Below are 18,319 nucleotides of genomic sequence, written 5' to 3' on the forward strand. Positions count from 1 at the left end.
AAGGCACCCCGTTTGCAGTGGTTTTGTAGTATAGTAGTGGTGTGCGGACTGGAATGTACCACAGTTGTGGACCCCAAGAGAGGGTTGTTGTTTTCTGTGTGTTGTGGTTTTGTTATAATAAAGAAGGAGTGTTGTGTGGCTCATTTAATTGTGGGCCTGTTGCCCTTTAGAGTGTCATGACTTCATCATGAGGGGGCAGCGTGGGGGGGGTAATATTCCTGCACAATTAAGGTCCCTAACTTGGCCACTCATCATTTGAAATCTAGGGAAGTGCTTACCAACAAATGCAGTTATTTGATGCGTGTTACACGCGGTTGTCTTTTTTTTTTTGTTCAACCATACCAGACTGCACTATAATGGGGCAAGTGCTTTCGATTGTATCCGGATTGATTCCAAAATCCAGGGAAGCCGCCATTTGCACTTTAGTGTGATTGAATTTAGTTCCTGTTTTATGTATAACTGCGGTCCGCTGCTTGTCATTGGGTCACATTATTCTGTACTACCTGGCGCAAATGACGTCCTACTGGGGAAAAGGACTTAAGGGCAATCCCATTAGAAGAATGGAATCGGCATTTGGGCCGAGTTAAACAGAATCCAAACAAGGATGAGTTTGTTGGATAAAAGCCAGGCCTTAGTGCTTAGTAATTGGTTCCACCGTATCACTGAAGAATGTCCATTCATTTGTTTTATAGTTGTTTTGTATGTGTTAGGATGTAGCATTTAAACTAGATATAATGCAAAAATGTTACACTGCTGTGTGTGAGTGTAAGTTACTGGAATTTGAATGAGTGTGATTGCCCTAAATGCATTGATATGTGTGCATAGATACAAATGTTGCGAATAGCGTGATGACATGGTGAAAATGCTCCACAAGCATGTGAGTGAGTTTAGCTCTTGAGATTTTGAGCTCCTGGAAACTGTGCTTTGATAAATATGATCCAATGTGTGTATTGGAGGCGAGATGTGTGAAATGCATGCATATTGAAATATGTGCTGCGCACAAAAATTTTAAAACAGAGTGCTCAAACCTTGAAAAAGCTGACAAATGCCCTGTAATTGATGGAAAATGTGGCATTTAACACTGAAAAATAACTCCTGTTAGGAAATGAACAATGGAAAGGAACACAATCCCAAAAGTATGTGAATTTGAAAATGCTCTTGCAATTGTTCATCCTGCAATAATCTGCAATTATTTAACATTGAAAATGATCATTAAGACATGCAGTAATGAATCAAAAACAGACTCATGAAGTCTTGGGTGGATTATGGAACTATGAGTTCAAATAGAAACTGTCTCCTCAGTAAATCCCAGTCAGCTGGGGACATTGGGAAAAGGCCCAGTGACATGGCCGACTCTGCTAGAGACTGGGGTTCGAGTAGAAGCCTGCGGAAAATGATAGAGAATAGGATTGGTATACTATTAGAAGACTGGACACGGGAACTGCTGTCACCATTTGCTATAGACCAATCCTGATGCCATAGTGATTTGACTGGTTAGTTACATGTGAGGTTTAGACAGTCCAGACTGGTATAACTTAATGTGCTATTTATAAAGGACACAAGCCATACCCTGAATAATTGATCTGCATTAACTGCCTTCACCAACATACACATACCTTCTACACTAGGGCAAGCAGGACTTAACAAGAAGTTGGGAAAGGGATATGTATGAATAGCAAGTGATGTGCTTTTTCCATTAACCATTTTTGTTTTCATGCAAACTGATAACATTTATTGATCTCCATGCGTTTAAAGCATGTTCTCTTTGTACTGAAATCTAACAAAACACCACTGCAGTACGCCAGCTGGTAATATACAGTATAGATTGAACAACCATTGGGCGAGCAAGTGACAGGCATTGAATTTGTGTTCTTTGTGTATTGATCAGCATGTGTCTTTTCCTTCTGTTTTCCAGGCCCACCGTTTTATGTTCCTAATTCGGTAGTTGAAAAGTTATATGGTGAGTTATTTTAATAAATATTTTTTAATCAATTACTGAAACATTTGTATCAATGACACAGTGATTTTAGTTTACCCGTGTGTCGAGATTATACTCTGGTTTATTTGGAATATCTGTGCATATCTTTAAGCACCCTTTAACCATACTTTCTTTGGTATCTGCCTGTGGCACTAGTAGGCACATCTGTAAAGTCTCATTCGAAGAGTTTGTGTCCTCCGACGTTTTCCTTATCTTTGATAGATAATCTCCAGCTTGCTGGCCTCGGAATTTTTTTTTCAGTAGAGGGCACTGCGCGTCGATGTCCCTCAAGCCGATGTCCCTCGACAGCCTCCGTATCGGCGCCGATGTCATCACGCGTATAAATAGACTTGCGCAGCGTCCGTTGCTCAGTTCCGTTTTTCCGCGCTTCGTGGTGCCTCGGAATATCGTTGCGCAGTTCTTCAGTCAAATATACTTCATTATTCCTTGGGAATACCGACTCGTACTCGATGGCTTCCTCATCCGAACCGACGACTCCACGGTCCGGCTTCAAAATATGTTGAGACTGTGGAAAGAAAATGTCGTTGACGGATCCTCACAGGATCTGTTTGTGGTGCCTGGGAGTCGAGCACCATTGTTCGGAGTGCGAGGACTGCATGTCCATGACGGCGAAAGCCTTGAAGGGAGCGTAAGGGGAAGCTCGAGAGAGGTAAGGAAGTTAAAACTTCTTCGAAAGTTTCCTCGGCGGAGTCGAGACATTCGTCTTCTCGCCATCACAAAAGACATTCTCGTTCTAGGTCTCGAAGCAGTTCCCATCACTCTTTGAGATCTAAGCATTCAAAAAAGAGACGTCGAAGATCCCCTTCCTCCGCTTCTTCTTCTTCGTTTCCCCGAAAAGGGTCTCCTGCCCCACAAAACATAGCTCTCAGACTGAGTGGGAGGAATTCAGGAAAACGATGCTAAGCGTCTTCGAGAAAGCAGCCTCGACCCCCTCGAAGACTGCTGAGGGTGATACCCCGGGTGAAAGACCCGAAAAATCAAAACGCCCGGCGAAAGAAGCTCGAGAGCGTCACAAACCCTCCAGTAAAGGCAAAGCCGCGTCTTCGACGCCGTCGGCGAAAATCCCTTCGACGCATAGATCTGCGTCTTTTACGCCATTATCGAAGGGTTCTTTGATGCACAGGTCAGTCGATTCGATGCCGTCTTTGACGCCGACATCGATGCCGAGAAAGGACAAACCCACGGCCACCCCACAGCCAGTGGCCATACCCAGAGCCTCGATCACGAGAATGTCGTCGACAACCTCGAGTAGAATTCCGATACTCTCGAGTTCCTCGAGGCCTCCACCAACTTTCTCGATGCCTTTTTCAATGGCTTCGAAGCCTTTAACGTCCGCATCGACGACGTTGACGTTTTCTCAGCCAATTATGACGAATTTGGCCCCTTCTGCTCTGAAATGGGATTTATACCATTTCCAAGATCTGATCATTCCAGAGCCTTAGCATCTATTTATGAAGAAGGGGAGAATTCGGATCAGGAGAGACCTTTTGAGATGCAGGGATCTGCAACTCCTGTACCAGAGGAATTTATCTCTGAGGAAAGTAGGTTTAAGGACCTCCAAGAATCCTTACATGAAGCAAGTGGGTTGGACACTTCCCCAGAAGTGGAATTCGCCAAACCAGACCCAGGGGAACATGCCGAAACCCCTTATAGAACCTTGATGGCAAGGATAATAGAGTTTATGGGGTGGTCGATGCCCTCACCTGCTTTTCAGCAAGACAACCTCACAGACATTTTGGTTAAAGGTCCACAGGAGGATCCTGTGGTGCCATTTCATGCGGCATTACAAAGGAAAATATTGGCAAACTGGGAAACCCCTGAGGTTATCCCGGCGGTTAACAAAAAATTATCAGCCAAGTATAGGGTGTCTACTGCTGACCCTGAATATTTATCCAGACGCCCAACTCTGACCCTGAATATTTATCCAGACGCCCAACTCCGGAGAGTCTGGTTGTGCAGGCAGCAACTTCATCAGGTAGTAAATCGGTTTACCCTACTGTTCCACATGACAGGGATGACAAGAGATATGACTCTATGGCCAAAAAAGTCTTTTCTGCATGTAGCATGGCATTGAAATCCATCAATGCTACGTGTACGCTTGCAAGGTTCAGCCACACACTTTGGGAGTGTGCTTCATCAGCGGCTGACTGCCTCCCAGAGGGAGAAGAAAGGGAAGCGTTTCTAAACATCATTAAGGATGGTAAAGACGCAATGTGCGAATCCCTTCAAACTGGCATCGATTCTGCTGACAGCATCAGCAGGGCCATGGCGGCAAGTACAACAACCAGGAGATTTGCTTGGTTGCGGAAGTCTGGTTTTCCTCCAGATGTGCAAAACAGACTCTTGAATATGCCCTTTGACGGCTCTTCCTTGTTTGGTAAGAAGGCGGATGACAGTTTAGAAAAGCTTCAAACATCAAAGGCAGCAGCAAAATCCCTGGGAGCTGCAATCCGTCAGACACCATATCGCCTCTCAGGAACCTCTTGGAGAGGTAAGTCCTTTAGCTTCTATTCTGCATTCGGAAGAGGCAGAGGACAGCCGGTACAAAGGGGTGAGAAAAAATTCACCCGAGGTGGACAGGTTAAAAATACAAAAGCCGCAGCAGCAGCATGTGCCTCTTTACCCCCGGCATCTGCATGAGCCGCCTCCAAACCGCTCTGAGGACTCTCCTCACAAGACACCAGTAGGGGGCAGGTTAACTCAACATCTGACGGAATGGCAGTCTATTACGTCAGATGCTTGGGCATTGGAGACAGTTGCCCAAGGTTACTGCCTGCCTTTTCTACGCATCCCTCAGAGTCATCCACCGGGGAACAGCTCTCTGAAAGTTCCAGATCTGCTCCTCTTGTAGGAAATTGTAGACCTGCTAGAGAAAGGTGCCATAGAACCGGTACCTGTAGCGGAGACTGAGACCTATCTTGGACTTACGAGAATTGAACAAGTTCCTCAGGAAGGACAAGTTCAAGATGGTAACTCTCTCTCAGATCCTTCAGGCCCTCCAGCTCCAGGACTGGCTGGTATCTCTGGACCTCCAGGATGCTTATTTCCATGTGCCAATCCATCTCAAACACAGGAAATACCTGAGGTTCGCAATTGGCAGCTCTCATTATCAATTTCGAGTTCTGCCATTTGGGCCAACCTCCGCCCCGAGGGTCTTCACCAAGCTAATGTCGGTAGTGGCTGCAAGTCTAAGGAGGGAAGGGATCCACGTCTACCCCTACCTGGACGATTGGCTGATCAGAGCTGTATCTTCGGAACAAGCTCAGATCCAGCTAGATTATGTCTGCCACTTCCTTCACAAACTGGGCTTCTCCCTCAATTTAAAGAAGTCACAGATGATACCATCACAGAGACTCCAGTTCATTGGAGCAGTCCTGGACACTTCCCTGGGAAAAGCCTCGCCACCAAAGGTGAGGGCTCAAGATATTCTGCAGATGGTCACCAAGTTTCAAAATGCCCAACGTCTCCCAGCCTTCGACTTTTTGAGGTTGCTAGGCGTCATAGCATCCTGCATCTTCCTTGTGCCAGAGGCTCGCCTGAGAATGAGATCTCTTCAATGGGCACTGAGAACTCAGTGGTCGCAATTTTCAGGGAGAATGACAGACCTTCAGGTTCCGGACAAGGTGGCTCGAGACCTTCAGTGGTGGGCCTGCCAGAAAAACATCTTGAAGGGAGAACTGTTTTGGCAACCATGGCCAGAGATAACGGTAGTCACAGATGCCTCACTCACGGGGTGGGGAGCCCATACCAACGACTTGACCATCAGCGGTCGTTGGTCTCCATCAGAGTCCAGACTACATATCAACCTGTTAGAGCTGAGAGCAATCGGACTAGCGCTGAAGGCTTTTCTGCCATCTGTACAGGGGAAAAATGTCCTGATAATGACGGACAACACAGTGGCCATGCACTACCTCAACAAAAGAGGAGGCGTAGGATCACTGCCACTGTGCAGAGAGGCAATGCAGCTCTGGTTTTGGGCAATTCATGAAGGAATCTCTCTATCTGCAGTTCACCTAGCCAGAGAGAAGAACTTGACGGCGGACGCTCTGAGCAGGCAGGGCACAGTCTCCCATGAGTGGGAGCTAGCTCAGGAAGTCCTTCAAGAGATCTTTGCCCTTTGGGGAAACCCTCAGGTGGATCTGTTCGCCACAAGCTCCAACAGGAAATGCGATCTGTTCTGTTCAAGGGAATTTCCCCCGAGAGGAGCTCTAGGGGACGCGTTCGTAGTGGACTGGGAGTTTCCACTCCTGTACGCGTTTCCACCAGTCCCTGTCATTCCTCAAATGATCAGGAGGTTGAGAAGATTCCGGAGGACCATGATCCTAATTGCCCCAGACTGGGCCAGGAGAACGTGGTACCCAGACCTTCTGGACATGTCCATCTGCCCTCCATTTCGTATTCCACTCAAGGAGAATCTTCTCTCACAGAAGGGAGTTCAGATTCTCCATCCAGACAGCAGAACCCTCAACCTTCACGCCTGGCTTCTGAAAGGTTGAGATACAAGGATTGGGACCTCCCTGATGACGTCATGGAGGTGTTGCTTTCGGCCAGACGGCCAGCAACAAAGTCTTTATACCGCTGCCGTTGGATCAAATTTTGCAGCTGGTGTAGAGAAGAGAATATCGGCCCCTTTTCATGTGGTACACCAACGGTGTTATCCTTTCTACTCTACTTGGCAAATTCAGACCTTCAAGTCGGCACTATCAAGGGCTATCTCGCAGCGCTATCGATCTTCAAGCGCATTGCAGAGGAGCCATCGTATTTCAAATTACCTTAGTAATACAATTTCTAAAGGGATTAACTAATGTCTATCCTCCAAGACCGTTCCAGGTTCTTTTATGGGACTTAAATTTAGTCTTAAATTTCCTGATGGGTACTCCTTTCGAACCACTCCACTCTTGTTAGCTAAAATTTCTCACCCTTAAAACTGTCTTGTTAGCGGCATTAACATCTGCTAGAAGGGTGAGCGAATTACAAGCTCTATCTTGTAAACCCCCTCATACAATTTTTCATAAAGACAAAGTTGTCCTACAGGTGAAGCCTAATTTCCTCCCAAAGGTGGTTTCTGAATTTCACATCACTCCGAAAATTACCTTACCTTCATTCTTTCCTCCTCCCCATCCGGGGAAAGAGGAAGAAAGGCTACATAGGCTGGACCCAAGGCGGGCTTTAAGCTTTTACATCAGCAGACTTGCTAGGATTAGGCAAGCAGACCAACTGTTCGTAGGTTACTCAGGGCACAAATTGGGACTACCGATACATTTCCAGATGGATTATTTTGGCCATTCTGGAATGTTACAAACTAGCCGGGAAAGAGCCTCCTCAAAATCTTAGGGCTCATTCAACCAGGGGTATCGCAGCCTCTTCGGCCCTCCAAAGAGGGGTTCCGGTTCGAGACATATGTGCAGCTGCCACATGGTCGTCCGCACATACATTCACAAGATTTTACAACCTGGATTCCTCCTCTAGTCAAGAGACTAGGTTTGGCAAAGCCGTATTACATTCTGTTAATTCCTAAAGGGAAACATGGCGTTTTTACTCCCACCTCCAATTACACACCACTGCTATGGGAGTCTATCAAAGATAAGGAATACGTCGGAGGACACAATCCCTTCGAAGAACAAGTTACTTCTTACCTGGTAACGTTCTTTCGATGGGATGTTCCTCCGACTTATTCCTTATCGCCCCTCCCATCCATCCCCGCAGTAATACTTCCCTTACGGTTGCAGCTTACGCTCCTTCAAGGTCAATAACCAATTAATGTAAAACAACTGTTAACGTCAAAACGGAACTGAGCAACGGATGCTGCGCAAGTCTATTTATACGCGTGATGACGTCGGCGCCAAAATACGGAGGCCGGCGAGGGACATCGGCTCGAGGGACGTCGACACGCAGCGCCCTCTACTGAAAACAAAATTCCGAGGCCAGCAAGCTGGAGATGATGTATCAAAGATAAGGAATACGTCAGAGGAACATCCCATCGAAAGAACATTACCAGGTAAGAAGTAACTTGTTCTTTTGCGCTAGAGATGTTATTGTACATTTAGAGGTATTATCTTTCTTTCAAATGTTTCAGATCTTAAATTCCACAAGAATTGATGATAAATGAAGTACATTTCTTCATAAGATTTTTTTATTTTAAACTTAATTGAAAAATGTGTTTACATATACATCAATACATTTGTAAAACTATGTGACGGATACACAATGGTGAGAGACAGTTTATAGGAATGAATGAACACACCAACTCAACTCAGTACAACCTACCAGTCATGCAGGCGTCTAAGAACATCACTCAAACTTCAGAAGCTGTGTCAAGATCATGTGAGGAACCAGGAATGAGACACGGACACTGACGGCTCATGGTGATTGGTTTACACTTTTATTAAATAATAAAAGGGTTGGAAAATGCCTCACTGTTCCTAATCTAAGAGGTATTTCCCTTCCTCAACCAAAAACTAAGGGCCTGTCCTGTGTCAAAATGTCCAAAGAAAAAATTCCTGTGTCTGAAATCCTGCCCTAGCCCTCTCATTCTAAATCTAACTTTAAGGTAGGTGTCAAGGGTATTGTCTTTAGCTTGAAAAGTCCACAAATGTTCAAGTTCAACAAAAAGATATAAATCCAACAAAAGTTACAAATGGGTAATGTTCACAGTTCCAGGGAACGACTCACTTCCCCAGGTTTCTCTCCACCAAAACAAAAGTTCAAAAGGATAACCAAGTTCTTTGTAGCCCAAGAGGATAACCCCCTCCTCTTGGTGTTGCAATTACTCTAGGGGAAATTTACTCCCTTCCCCAGGTCTTTTCCACATTCAATGCCATTCATAATCCTAAGGGCATGTATCTTCCTTGGGATGCTCTGACTCACAAAACACCCAATATTCTCTCCTGCCAGGTTCTCTCCTATAGTTCCTTTTAATACAATTTGGGTGTGGGTCCCAGACTTGCAAAACACCTGGTATGCACTCTTGTCAGGTTCTCTCTTACATTCATTCACTTTCAGGATCTGAGGGCATACGTCTTTCCCCAAGTTCCTCTTATCACTGGTGTTTTTGTATCTCCACAAATACAGGGTCTATGAAACTCAGTTTGTGCTGTAAGCCATAGGGAATTTGCCTCCCGTCCAGCTAGAGGCCTTGAATGCCTTTTCCAACTCTCTCCCGGGGGCCCAGATCTTCCACTGTGGGCTCACCGGCTTTAGGATGGCTCCCTTGGCTTCTCCGGCCCCGCTCAGGTCTTTCACAGCTTCCGCTCTCTCCCTCCAGCTTGGATGGCATGTCTCTGCGGCTGCTGGCGGTCTGCATGTAGCTCCGGCTTCCCTTGCCAGTGCATAGCTCCTTTGCCTCGCATCCCGCTTCAGCGTCCCTCTTGCATGCAGGAATGCGTATCTGGTCCAGACTCCACCTCCCCCTTTATCTATGCTGCTTCCCTACCTGGCTCACCACCTCTTGGATTCTCTCGTGTCTTCTCGCTCGCGTGGCCACCTCACAGCTTGGCTTCCCCAGCAGGTGGGATCTTCTCACATTTCTTCACGACTCCATCTTTGAACTCCCTCGTTACTAAAGGGAGCGGTTTAGAGCCAATTGGATTTCTCCAACACTAGACCGCTCACTTCGGTCTAGCTGAGCAATCTTCATTCCATTTGCTCTCTTCCTTGCATCAGTCTTTGTTACTGATGTAACTATGTGATGTTTAAAAGTTCTATGACTAAGTGTTGAAGAATATTGAGGGTTACTGCCACAATATGCCACGAGGGCCTGAGGCACTCAAGGGGTGTCCCTAAAAGGGAATGGGGGATACCATGTCTCACCCAATTATGTCACTCCACCCCCCTGAGGGTCGCCTCCCTCCCCCATGTTGTTCTCCCTCAAAATGCCACCCCCCAGAGTCATGTGGCCGTCCCCTGGCCACATGAGGAGAAGCTACCACCGGGAAAGGAGTGAGGACCTCATCAGATTCATCACAATCATTTTAAAGGCGGATATGACCCTGGTGGGGAGCAAATGTCTCTGGGAGGGTTTCGCAATGGTACCTGTCCTGGTAAGTCTTGTTATGGTCATTGCCCCACTAAAGTAATTTAAATAATTCAGACAAAATAAAAAATGCTCTCCCATTCCCAGGCTTTAAAATACATCTCTTAGCCAAAAGCATTACTATGGAAACACATTTGTATCCCTTTTTTTGACACTTAAATCTTCCCAGTAAACACCCAACAGAGTCTAATGACAAAGGAAGCCTGGTTATCAACTAAGAATGTTAATTATACTGTGCTTTTAATTTCGGGGGTGTGGGATGGGTACTCTTCTTACACACATCCCATAAAGCTTCTCTCACAATTCCCAGTGTTCCATTGTGTGAGTATTTGCACTCGCCATCATGAAAAACAGCAAACGTACAGGCTGGACCAGACATGTATTTTTCAGCTTTAGAGCATCCACTATGCCAACGGTATATGCACTGCCCTCATGCAGCCAGTTCAATCTGGAGCAGAACTCCCAGCACACATTTTATTGGAGTTTACTACGTTTTTTATTTAAGCTGCGTCACTTGTGTTCATCTCCTGTCGTTAATTATAGATAGAAACAGTTGGCACAATCCAATGCCTTTTGCATATTCAAGCAAACAGCACTTGTGAGGGTGCCATTATTCCAAGCTGCACTGAGAATGTCAATGTGTAAATATGTATTATTGGTGTTTGAACTCTTAATGAAACCTAATTGACAAAATAAACCTTACTCTATCCAGACGATTAGAAAAAGCATGAGCCAGGATAATAGGATCTACATTTAGCAGAGAGAGCGGTGTTCATTTTCAAATTGGGCTTTGGAATAACCAGAGAAAGTTTAATGGAGTCGATGGCCTCCTTGTCAATACAGCCATAAAGAATGTACACAGGAAGGGCAATTCCTTACTAAAACATTTATAATATCCCAATGGATTACCATTTAGGCCAGGGCTTTACTATACCACAACTGGTTTTATTGCTCCTAATTCTACATGTATGGTCATTGTGTTATCCCTTTATCCCTCTCTTAAGTCTTTAATGTAAGGATGATTTTGGGAGAAAGTGTGGGTTTTTCAGTAGTTGGCATTAACTCTTCCCTCTGCAAGTTATTTAAGAAATATGGCTTATTAGAAATGAAGGCAGCTTTCCAATGAATTATATTCCTTTTTCAGCCTGCGTGCTTAAGACTCAGGTTTTGGTCACCTTGCTCCCTGTAAAGTTCATGAGTTGCCAATACAGTAGGAAAATGGGTCATCAGCTGCTGCTTGCAGAGTAAGAAAGGCATTCTGAAAAATCTTCTTCTGAAAATCCACCTCTCTCTAAGTCTGCAACATTGGCGTGCATCTCGAAGTTGTGAATGCTTTTCTTTCAGAACTCCCTCCTCGTCTTCTAGGTATCGTAATGGTAGGTGAAGGTGCAAGTCAGAGTTACAACTTACTTCAGGAGAGCCAAGCCCCTTCTTTCCCTATGTAATTTCCTACCCCAGAAAAGTGGTAGCAATTTGGGTTGTAGGCCCATTGGCACAAAGAACAAAAGAAATTGAGCTTGGCCTACCCCATGGACCCAACGAATGAACACAATTTGTAATATCTGTACCTTACTAAATGCCATGCAAGTCGAGATATTTTAGAATAACAACAAGGGCATTTAAACCCGGAATCATTGAACAGTGGTTCTGTGTTAGAAAAGGGAATCTCATGACTCATAAACAAATGACCTCAATTGGGTAGCAGTTGACAAAATGCTGATCCCCTCCAAATATGAGAAGACTAAGACTACATTACACTATAAAGAACATAACGTACATGCCAACTGCAAATGCATGTGGAAGGCTTCATTGAAAGCACGGACTGGCATTGGTTGACTGTTATGCCACCTTGAAAAACAAGATAAGAGAAAATTGAGTATTGCAAAGGGTCTTTCAGGAACACTTCACATTTCTCCTGATAGAGACCACAGTGATAAATGGTTTATGGATTTTTTAATACAAATAAACTATGATTGACTGACCGACTGATAAAGGTAGTCCTACCATGACAACACAACTATAAACTGAACTGTAGTGCTTCCTTACAAATTAACATATATGGAGCTAAGTGCATATATGTATGGAGTAAGGTGCACACTGCAGTGCTTGGGTCAGTAAACACTCTGATAATGGAACAGTGAACTCAGCACAAGATAGTATGCAAAATTGAACTACCTTAAAAAGTGCAATAATGTAATAATTTGAGAAACATATGAAACAATACGCAAGCAAAAGTGGTTATTATAAAGAATTCTACGTTTAACACCCCGTGACATGGCTTGGGGTGGGTGAAACAAAGGAAGGCTCATCACATCTTTTACATCACATTTCTGAAAGCAATGTTTCAGTAACAGAGACTACTGCACACCAGAAATGGCAATGGCATTTGAACTCTATCTGGATAGATTGAATCAGTGAACATTCACCTTATTTGATTAAACCCATAGTGAAAATTATAGGACAAAAGTACAGACATAGCTGTGCACATGTTGGCCATCAGGCAGCCATGTGTGCCCCGCTATGTCCAAGGTGCTGAGTGGCCTAGCTCTTCAGCGTGTGCCCTGACATCCCAACTAGAAGAGTGGCTTTGCCCCACCTCCAGACCAATGTCCAAGGAGGCGACGTCAGAGTTTTGACACACATAAATTGCAACTGAAAGGAGTAAGCAATTTAATTTTGCTTCTAAGAAAGAGCTTGCTAAGTCGGCATGCTTTTCTTAAAAGCTACTAATGTGCTGCTTATTGTGAAAGCCTCATATTAGATGCAAAGGATGGGACTGCCAAAGAGGGATATAAAAGAGGAAGATACCATACAGCGATCACAGGTACAGGTTTTGTGTTCCCTCAGTACCCTTCTGATGAACAGATTTAACACAGGGGGAGCAGTTGAAAAATGTACACACAGTGGCGAGCCTCAAGCCGTGAATAAATTGAGGCTGGATACCTTTGATATGAGGAAAGTCTAAACAGGCCAGCCACCAATGAGTAAATGATGCTAGAGAATGTTTAATTTAGTGTTGCTGGCTTCTGTGTTTCACAGGAACCTGTAGACTATCAGTCATAGAGAAAGATATAATGGCCCGCATTACAAGTTTGGCAGTAACCCGCAATCTTGAAAATACGAGAACAAAGTGAAAAACCTAAATGCACTTATTTTTCTATTGAAGATACTGAAAACGCATATATTTTGAGATCTTTTGAGAAATCGGAAGATCATGATATAAGGCATGTGTTTCAATAATTACAGATCAGACCTCGAAATTTGGATATGCAAGAGTGAAAACTAAAATCACAAGTTCATACCTCAACTGCCAGTGGACAATGTGATTGATATTTGAAGAGAGCAGTTGGGTCGAATATTAATAAGATAATTGAAACGCAGAGTTTGAGAAAGTACAAATATGATGATGGTTTATCATGAAATGAATTTCGGGCTTTGAAGAACTTGGCACAGGATAGGACTATTGTAATCAAAGAAGCGGATAAAGGGGGAACATCGGGGAACATTGTGGTCATGAACAGCCAGGACTACATAGAGATGCCAATGATTCACTTAGAAACCCCATACTGTTACAAGGTCTTACAATAACACCCTAGAAAACAAGTGTCGCAGGATGTGGATGAACAGATTCTAAAGTGGTATATGCAAGGTTTAGTAACTGACTCAGAGAAGTCTTATCTACCAGTACTCCCAACCATGTACTTTCTCCCTAAAATTCCTGAACAATATGAATGGATACCAGAGGCGGGGCCCATTCTTAGTGGGATAGGATGGTCGACAGAAAAAATGTCTGAATACTTGGACAAGATGATTAGCCCATTTGTTACCAAACTATCAGCCTACTTGAAGGATACTACCAGTGTTTTGAATATTATTAAGAATATAACATGGCAAACAGATTACCTCCTAGTAGCGTTAGATGTCCAGGCACTCTATACATCGATACAGCATCATTTGGCAATTAAAACAATAGAATACACATTTAAGGATAGCTCTGCCTCATTTTATCAACACATGTACAAATGTTAAAGGAGATACTACAGGCTGCATTAGAGCATAACAAGTTCATTTTCAACAACATATATTATCAACAAGTCAAAGGGATTGCCATGGGCACAAAGTATGCCCAACCTCGTGAAAATGTGTTCATGGGCTCTTTGAGGACACTTTGGTTTACACTGATCAGGCATTTGAAGAAAAGCCAAAGATGTGGTCAAGATATATTGATGATGTCTTTCTGATATGGCAAGGAACCGAAGATGAACCTTAAGCGCTTCTAAGAAGATTGAACACCAATGATTTTGCTATTTCATTCACAGGAACATGTAATTCAAGTGAAATTGACTTTTTGGATTTAACAATATATGTATCATACATTTGTCTCAAGATGCAAACTTTCAGAAAAGCAACAGAAATAAACTTCACCCTGTATGCTAGTAGCTGCCATCATCCGAATGTAATACAGACTATACCAACTGTGGAGCTTATAAGAGAAAGGAGAAATTGGGGAGATGCATAACTTTGAGGAAGAATGTAACCTCCTAACCAATAGGTTTCGGGAAAGGGGTACCCTTTACCATGCATAAAGAAAGCTGAAAAGAAAGCACAAGGAATCGAAAGAAGGGACATTTTACAACTAAGAACGAAACAAACAGATATGGATGCTTATAAGATCAATTTCTTGACAACATATTTTAAGGATCATTACAAGATTAAGAACATACTCCATTGGCATTTACTACATCTCGACAAGGACCTTACCAAATACATCAAAGAGAGCCCAACTTTAATTTTCAAAAGGGCGCCATCTTTGAAAAATCAACTGAGCCCTTCATATTTACTGAATGATAACCAAGAACTGGTATTCACATGGCTGCAGCCGGCGAAGAACGGTTTTCAACAATGTGACACGTGCACAATGTGCAAGTATGCAGATGCAAGCACTCAGGAATTCAGTGATTTCAGAGGTACTAAATTTCGAATTCAATTTTCGAATTCAAGACAACATCAACTGTAGATCCAGATTTGTTATTTACGTTATAATATATTTATGCAAGAAGATATATATATAGGCAGCACAATACGAGAACTGAGGACGAGAGTGAGAGAGCAGTTTGCTACTATTGGGAGGTACGAACCAAAATTCCCCCTCGTGCAACATTGGCAATACGAGCATCAGCTACAGAACAAGCAGGACCTGAGATTTACTGGCTTGAAGTTGTTTTGAATAAAAGAGGAAGACACGGGGAGCGCTTGCTGAGACAGATGAAGGCCAGGACAATCTGCAGAATGTGAGCAATTCGGCCTAAATAAGGATCATGAGATTTTTTTTCTATAATTTAGGATTTCCACATTATTAATAGCCCCTAGGGTAAGGTGGGGTGAGCAACCACACACTTCCACTAATGGAAATGAGTAGTGGAGGGAATCTATGTAAACACAGGCAAGACATGCCATCATTTAATGTGCTTCTAGTATGAGTATGGGGTGTAGGACTCAAATTGTAAGATTGAGCTGTTTATTCAAACAGTGACAGTGGAGAGTGGATTCGAAAGGAATGAGGTTTTCTTAAAAAGATACAACACTTTAGGATCCACTTGGCACTAATGCTTTGGCATTACAAAAGTGGAAAACAGTGGAGGTTTCCCAAAATATGGCCACGGTAACGCAGGGGCAGTGAGGACATTACATGCAATTGCGTGTGACGTGATCAGGAGCAGACAGGCATAAAAGCCGGCTGATATGTCGCCCGCGGCAAGAAAATGCATGCGAAACAATGAAAGAGATCGAAATTTGGAATACAGGTAACGAATCATAGCAGGGCATTTGTAGGGTGTAGATATAAGCATTATTATGGGGTGATTGACCATCCACATGCACATAAAGTTAAAGGCAAGCAGTAAATGGTATTTAATCTAATCATGTAAAAAAAACTTGATTAAAAAAAATTGTGAGCAGTCTTTTCATGGGTTTTCTATCCTCCGTTTATGTATTGTGTTTAGTAACACTTAGAACAAAAAGAGGTAAAACAGGTTAGCTCTAGTATGCGAGTTAATACAGAGATGGAGATTAGCCTTAAGCAGTTGTGAGATACACATAATAAAATGACATTTCTTGCAGAATCATCTCTTGCAAAATAACAAACATTATATATGAAGGTCTAAATATGGTAGTGGTGAGTAGCTAAGCCTATATGGACAATAATTGACTTTTTGGTGATGAGGACTATTTGTAAAAGGTAGAGTAATGTAACTGAGGGTGAACTCATTGGGGGTTTGAGAATTATGAGAAATAAATGATTAGTGTAACAACCTAGTGAAACAAGTTGAATTATGTTATAACTGTAACGCTCACCTGATTCCCGTAGAGGCGCCGGTCTTGACTGGGCATATACCGTATCTTCAAAGGTGATGTGTAACACACGGCTGGCTCTTTGGGCTGGACCTCTGGGCACTGTATGTCTGACTCGAAGGGTAAGATGTCTGCAGATAGAAAATATGGGATTAATGAACTGGGTTATTGAATGTCTCTCTCTTCTTCCCTTTCTCTTCTCCTGTAGAACCCCGAAGGTTAACGCTCTCACCTTAGGTAAGTGAACGCCGTGCTCTCCATCTGCCTCGGGGCAGGGTGCTGTAACCAGTTTCTTCACTGGATAAGGGGAGCAGGCCTCTTGACTTCAGAGGACTGCTGTCCGTCGTTTACTGCACGAACGGTAAGTTTCGAGTAATTCTAATGTCTTTAAAGTCTTTAGTAATGATGTCTCTTGTTTTGCAGGGTTCCGGCGATGGTGGATGACGGGATGAAGTGAGTTGAAGATGGAGCCCGTGTGATGAATAGATGCGCCTGGAAGCACTTAAGTAAGTGCTTGTTGCCTTCTTCACGATGCGCTCTAACCGTCTTTTTATTTTGCAGGTACAAGTTCGGAGCGGCTGCAGGGTGCCGGAATACCCACTGGGTTAGATGTGGAAAGGAGTAATGGCACGTGAGTATTAAAGTTCCCCAATGTCTTTAAACGCACCTTGTTTTGTCTTTCAGATGCGGGATGCAGCGCCGAAGGCCTCCGGAGCGTGCGAAGAGTTGGTAAGCTTTTGTCTTTCAGATGTCGGAATGCAGCGCGAGGCGTTGGTGACAGCCGATGGACCAGGTAAGTGAAGATCTGTCACTGAAGACCGTAATGCTAACCTGTTCTTTCTTGTCTTTATAGGTGTTGCTGAAGACTGGATTCAGGATGGTAAGCCTTTTTCCTTAGGCCCAGGATCAGATGCAGAAGACACGATGAGCGTTCTGCTGCAGAGGATGCAGAATAACACAAAGCAAGATTCATCCATCGGGTGTGGTTTAAATAGCCTCCTGTAGTGCTTAGGTGTCTCCTTCCACAGCCACGCCTAGGTAAGAAAAGAGTTCCTGCTTTCCAGAAGAGTTCCAATGTTCTGAACCTAGGGAGTGGCTCCTGCCCCACCCAACAGGAAAAGTAGTTCCAAACAGAAGAGGATCAGAGGCTCAACTGGCAGGCAAGTAAGCAGCATGGTCTGCTGCAGGTAAGTCCACCCAAGCATTATGAGCCCGGCGCTTCCAGCGCTGGGACTGGGCATATTTATGAGCCTGGTGCCACTGGCGCCAGGACTGGGTCCAAAAGGTCCCAATTGGGACTGGTTGGCACTCGGAACCTGGGTTATGGATCTGCTTCCAAGGGAGTTGGGAAAACCCTGACCTTTTGGAAGCAGAGATCATGACAGTACCCCCCCCTCAAGGCCCCTCCCAAACCGGGCTTCTCCGGGGGTTTTGGCTTGTCAGGAAATGTTCGGTGAAATCTTTTGATTAGGCGAGGAGCGTAGACATATTCAGCAGGTTCCCAGGATCTCTCTTGGGGGCCGTAGCCTTTCCAGTCAATTAGGTAAAATAGTTTAGATTTGGAGATCTTGGAGTCCAGAATGCTTTTGACTTCAAACTCGAGTTCTCCATCAACTAGGATAGGTTTTGGAGATTTAGTTAGTCGGGTTTGAGGTTGCACGAGTTTTAATAGAGAGACGTGGAAGACCGGATGTATCTTCATGTGCGGGGGCAAGTCCAACTTGACCGCTACTGGGTTTACTATGGTAGTGATGGAATAGGGACCAAGGTATCTTGGGTTGAATGTGCGTGGCCTTTTTAGAGGTAGATATTTGGTGGATAACCAGACTTGATCCCCTACTTGATATTGAGGGGCTTCCTTCCGATGTTGATCTGCTCCTTTCTTGTATTGTTCTTTAGCCCTTTGAAGGTGAGAAACAGCTTTCTTAAAGGCTTGG

The 18,319-nt window shown here is 44.1% G+C and overlaps 1 protein-coding gene across 4 annotated transcripts in view; it reads left to right on the forward strand.

The window, feature by feature from the left end:
* Positions 1 to 18,319, forward strand: part of TPMT (thiopurine S-methyltransferase) — a 1,030,391-nt gene that overhangs the window by 890,015 nt on the left and 122,057 nt on the right. For all 4 annotated transcript variants that reach the window (XM_069613591.1, XM_069613590.1, XM_069613588.1 and 1 more), the window contains one exon: positions 1,916 to 1,960. In XM_069613591.1, the coding sequence (XP_069469692.1) occupies positions 1,916 to 1,960 (45 nt within the window). The remainder of the gene's footprint in view (positions 1 to 1,915; positions 1,961 to 18,319) is intronic.

This window comes from Ambystoma mexicanum, chromosome 5p (assembly GCF_040938575.1).
Source record: "Ambystoma mexicanum isolate Mex_15411 chromosome 5p, UKY_AmexF1_1, whole genome shotgun sequence".
NCBI lineage: Eukaryota > Metazoa > Chordata > Amphibia > Caudata > Ambystomatidae > Ambystoma > Ambystoma mexicanum.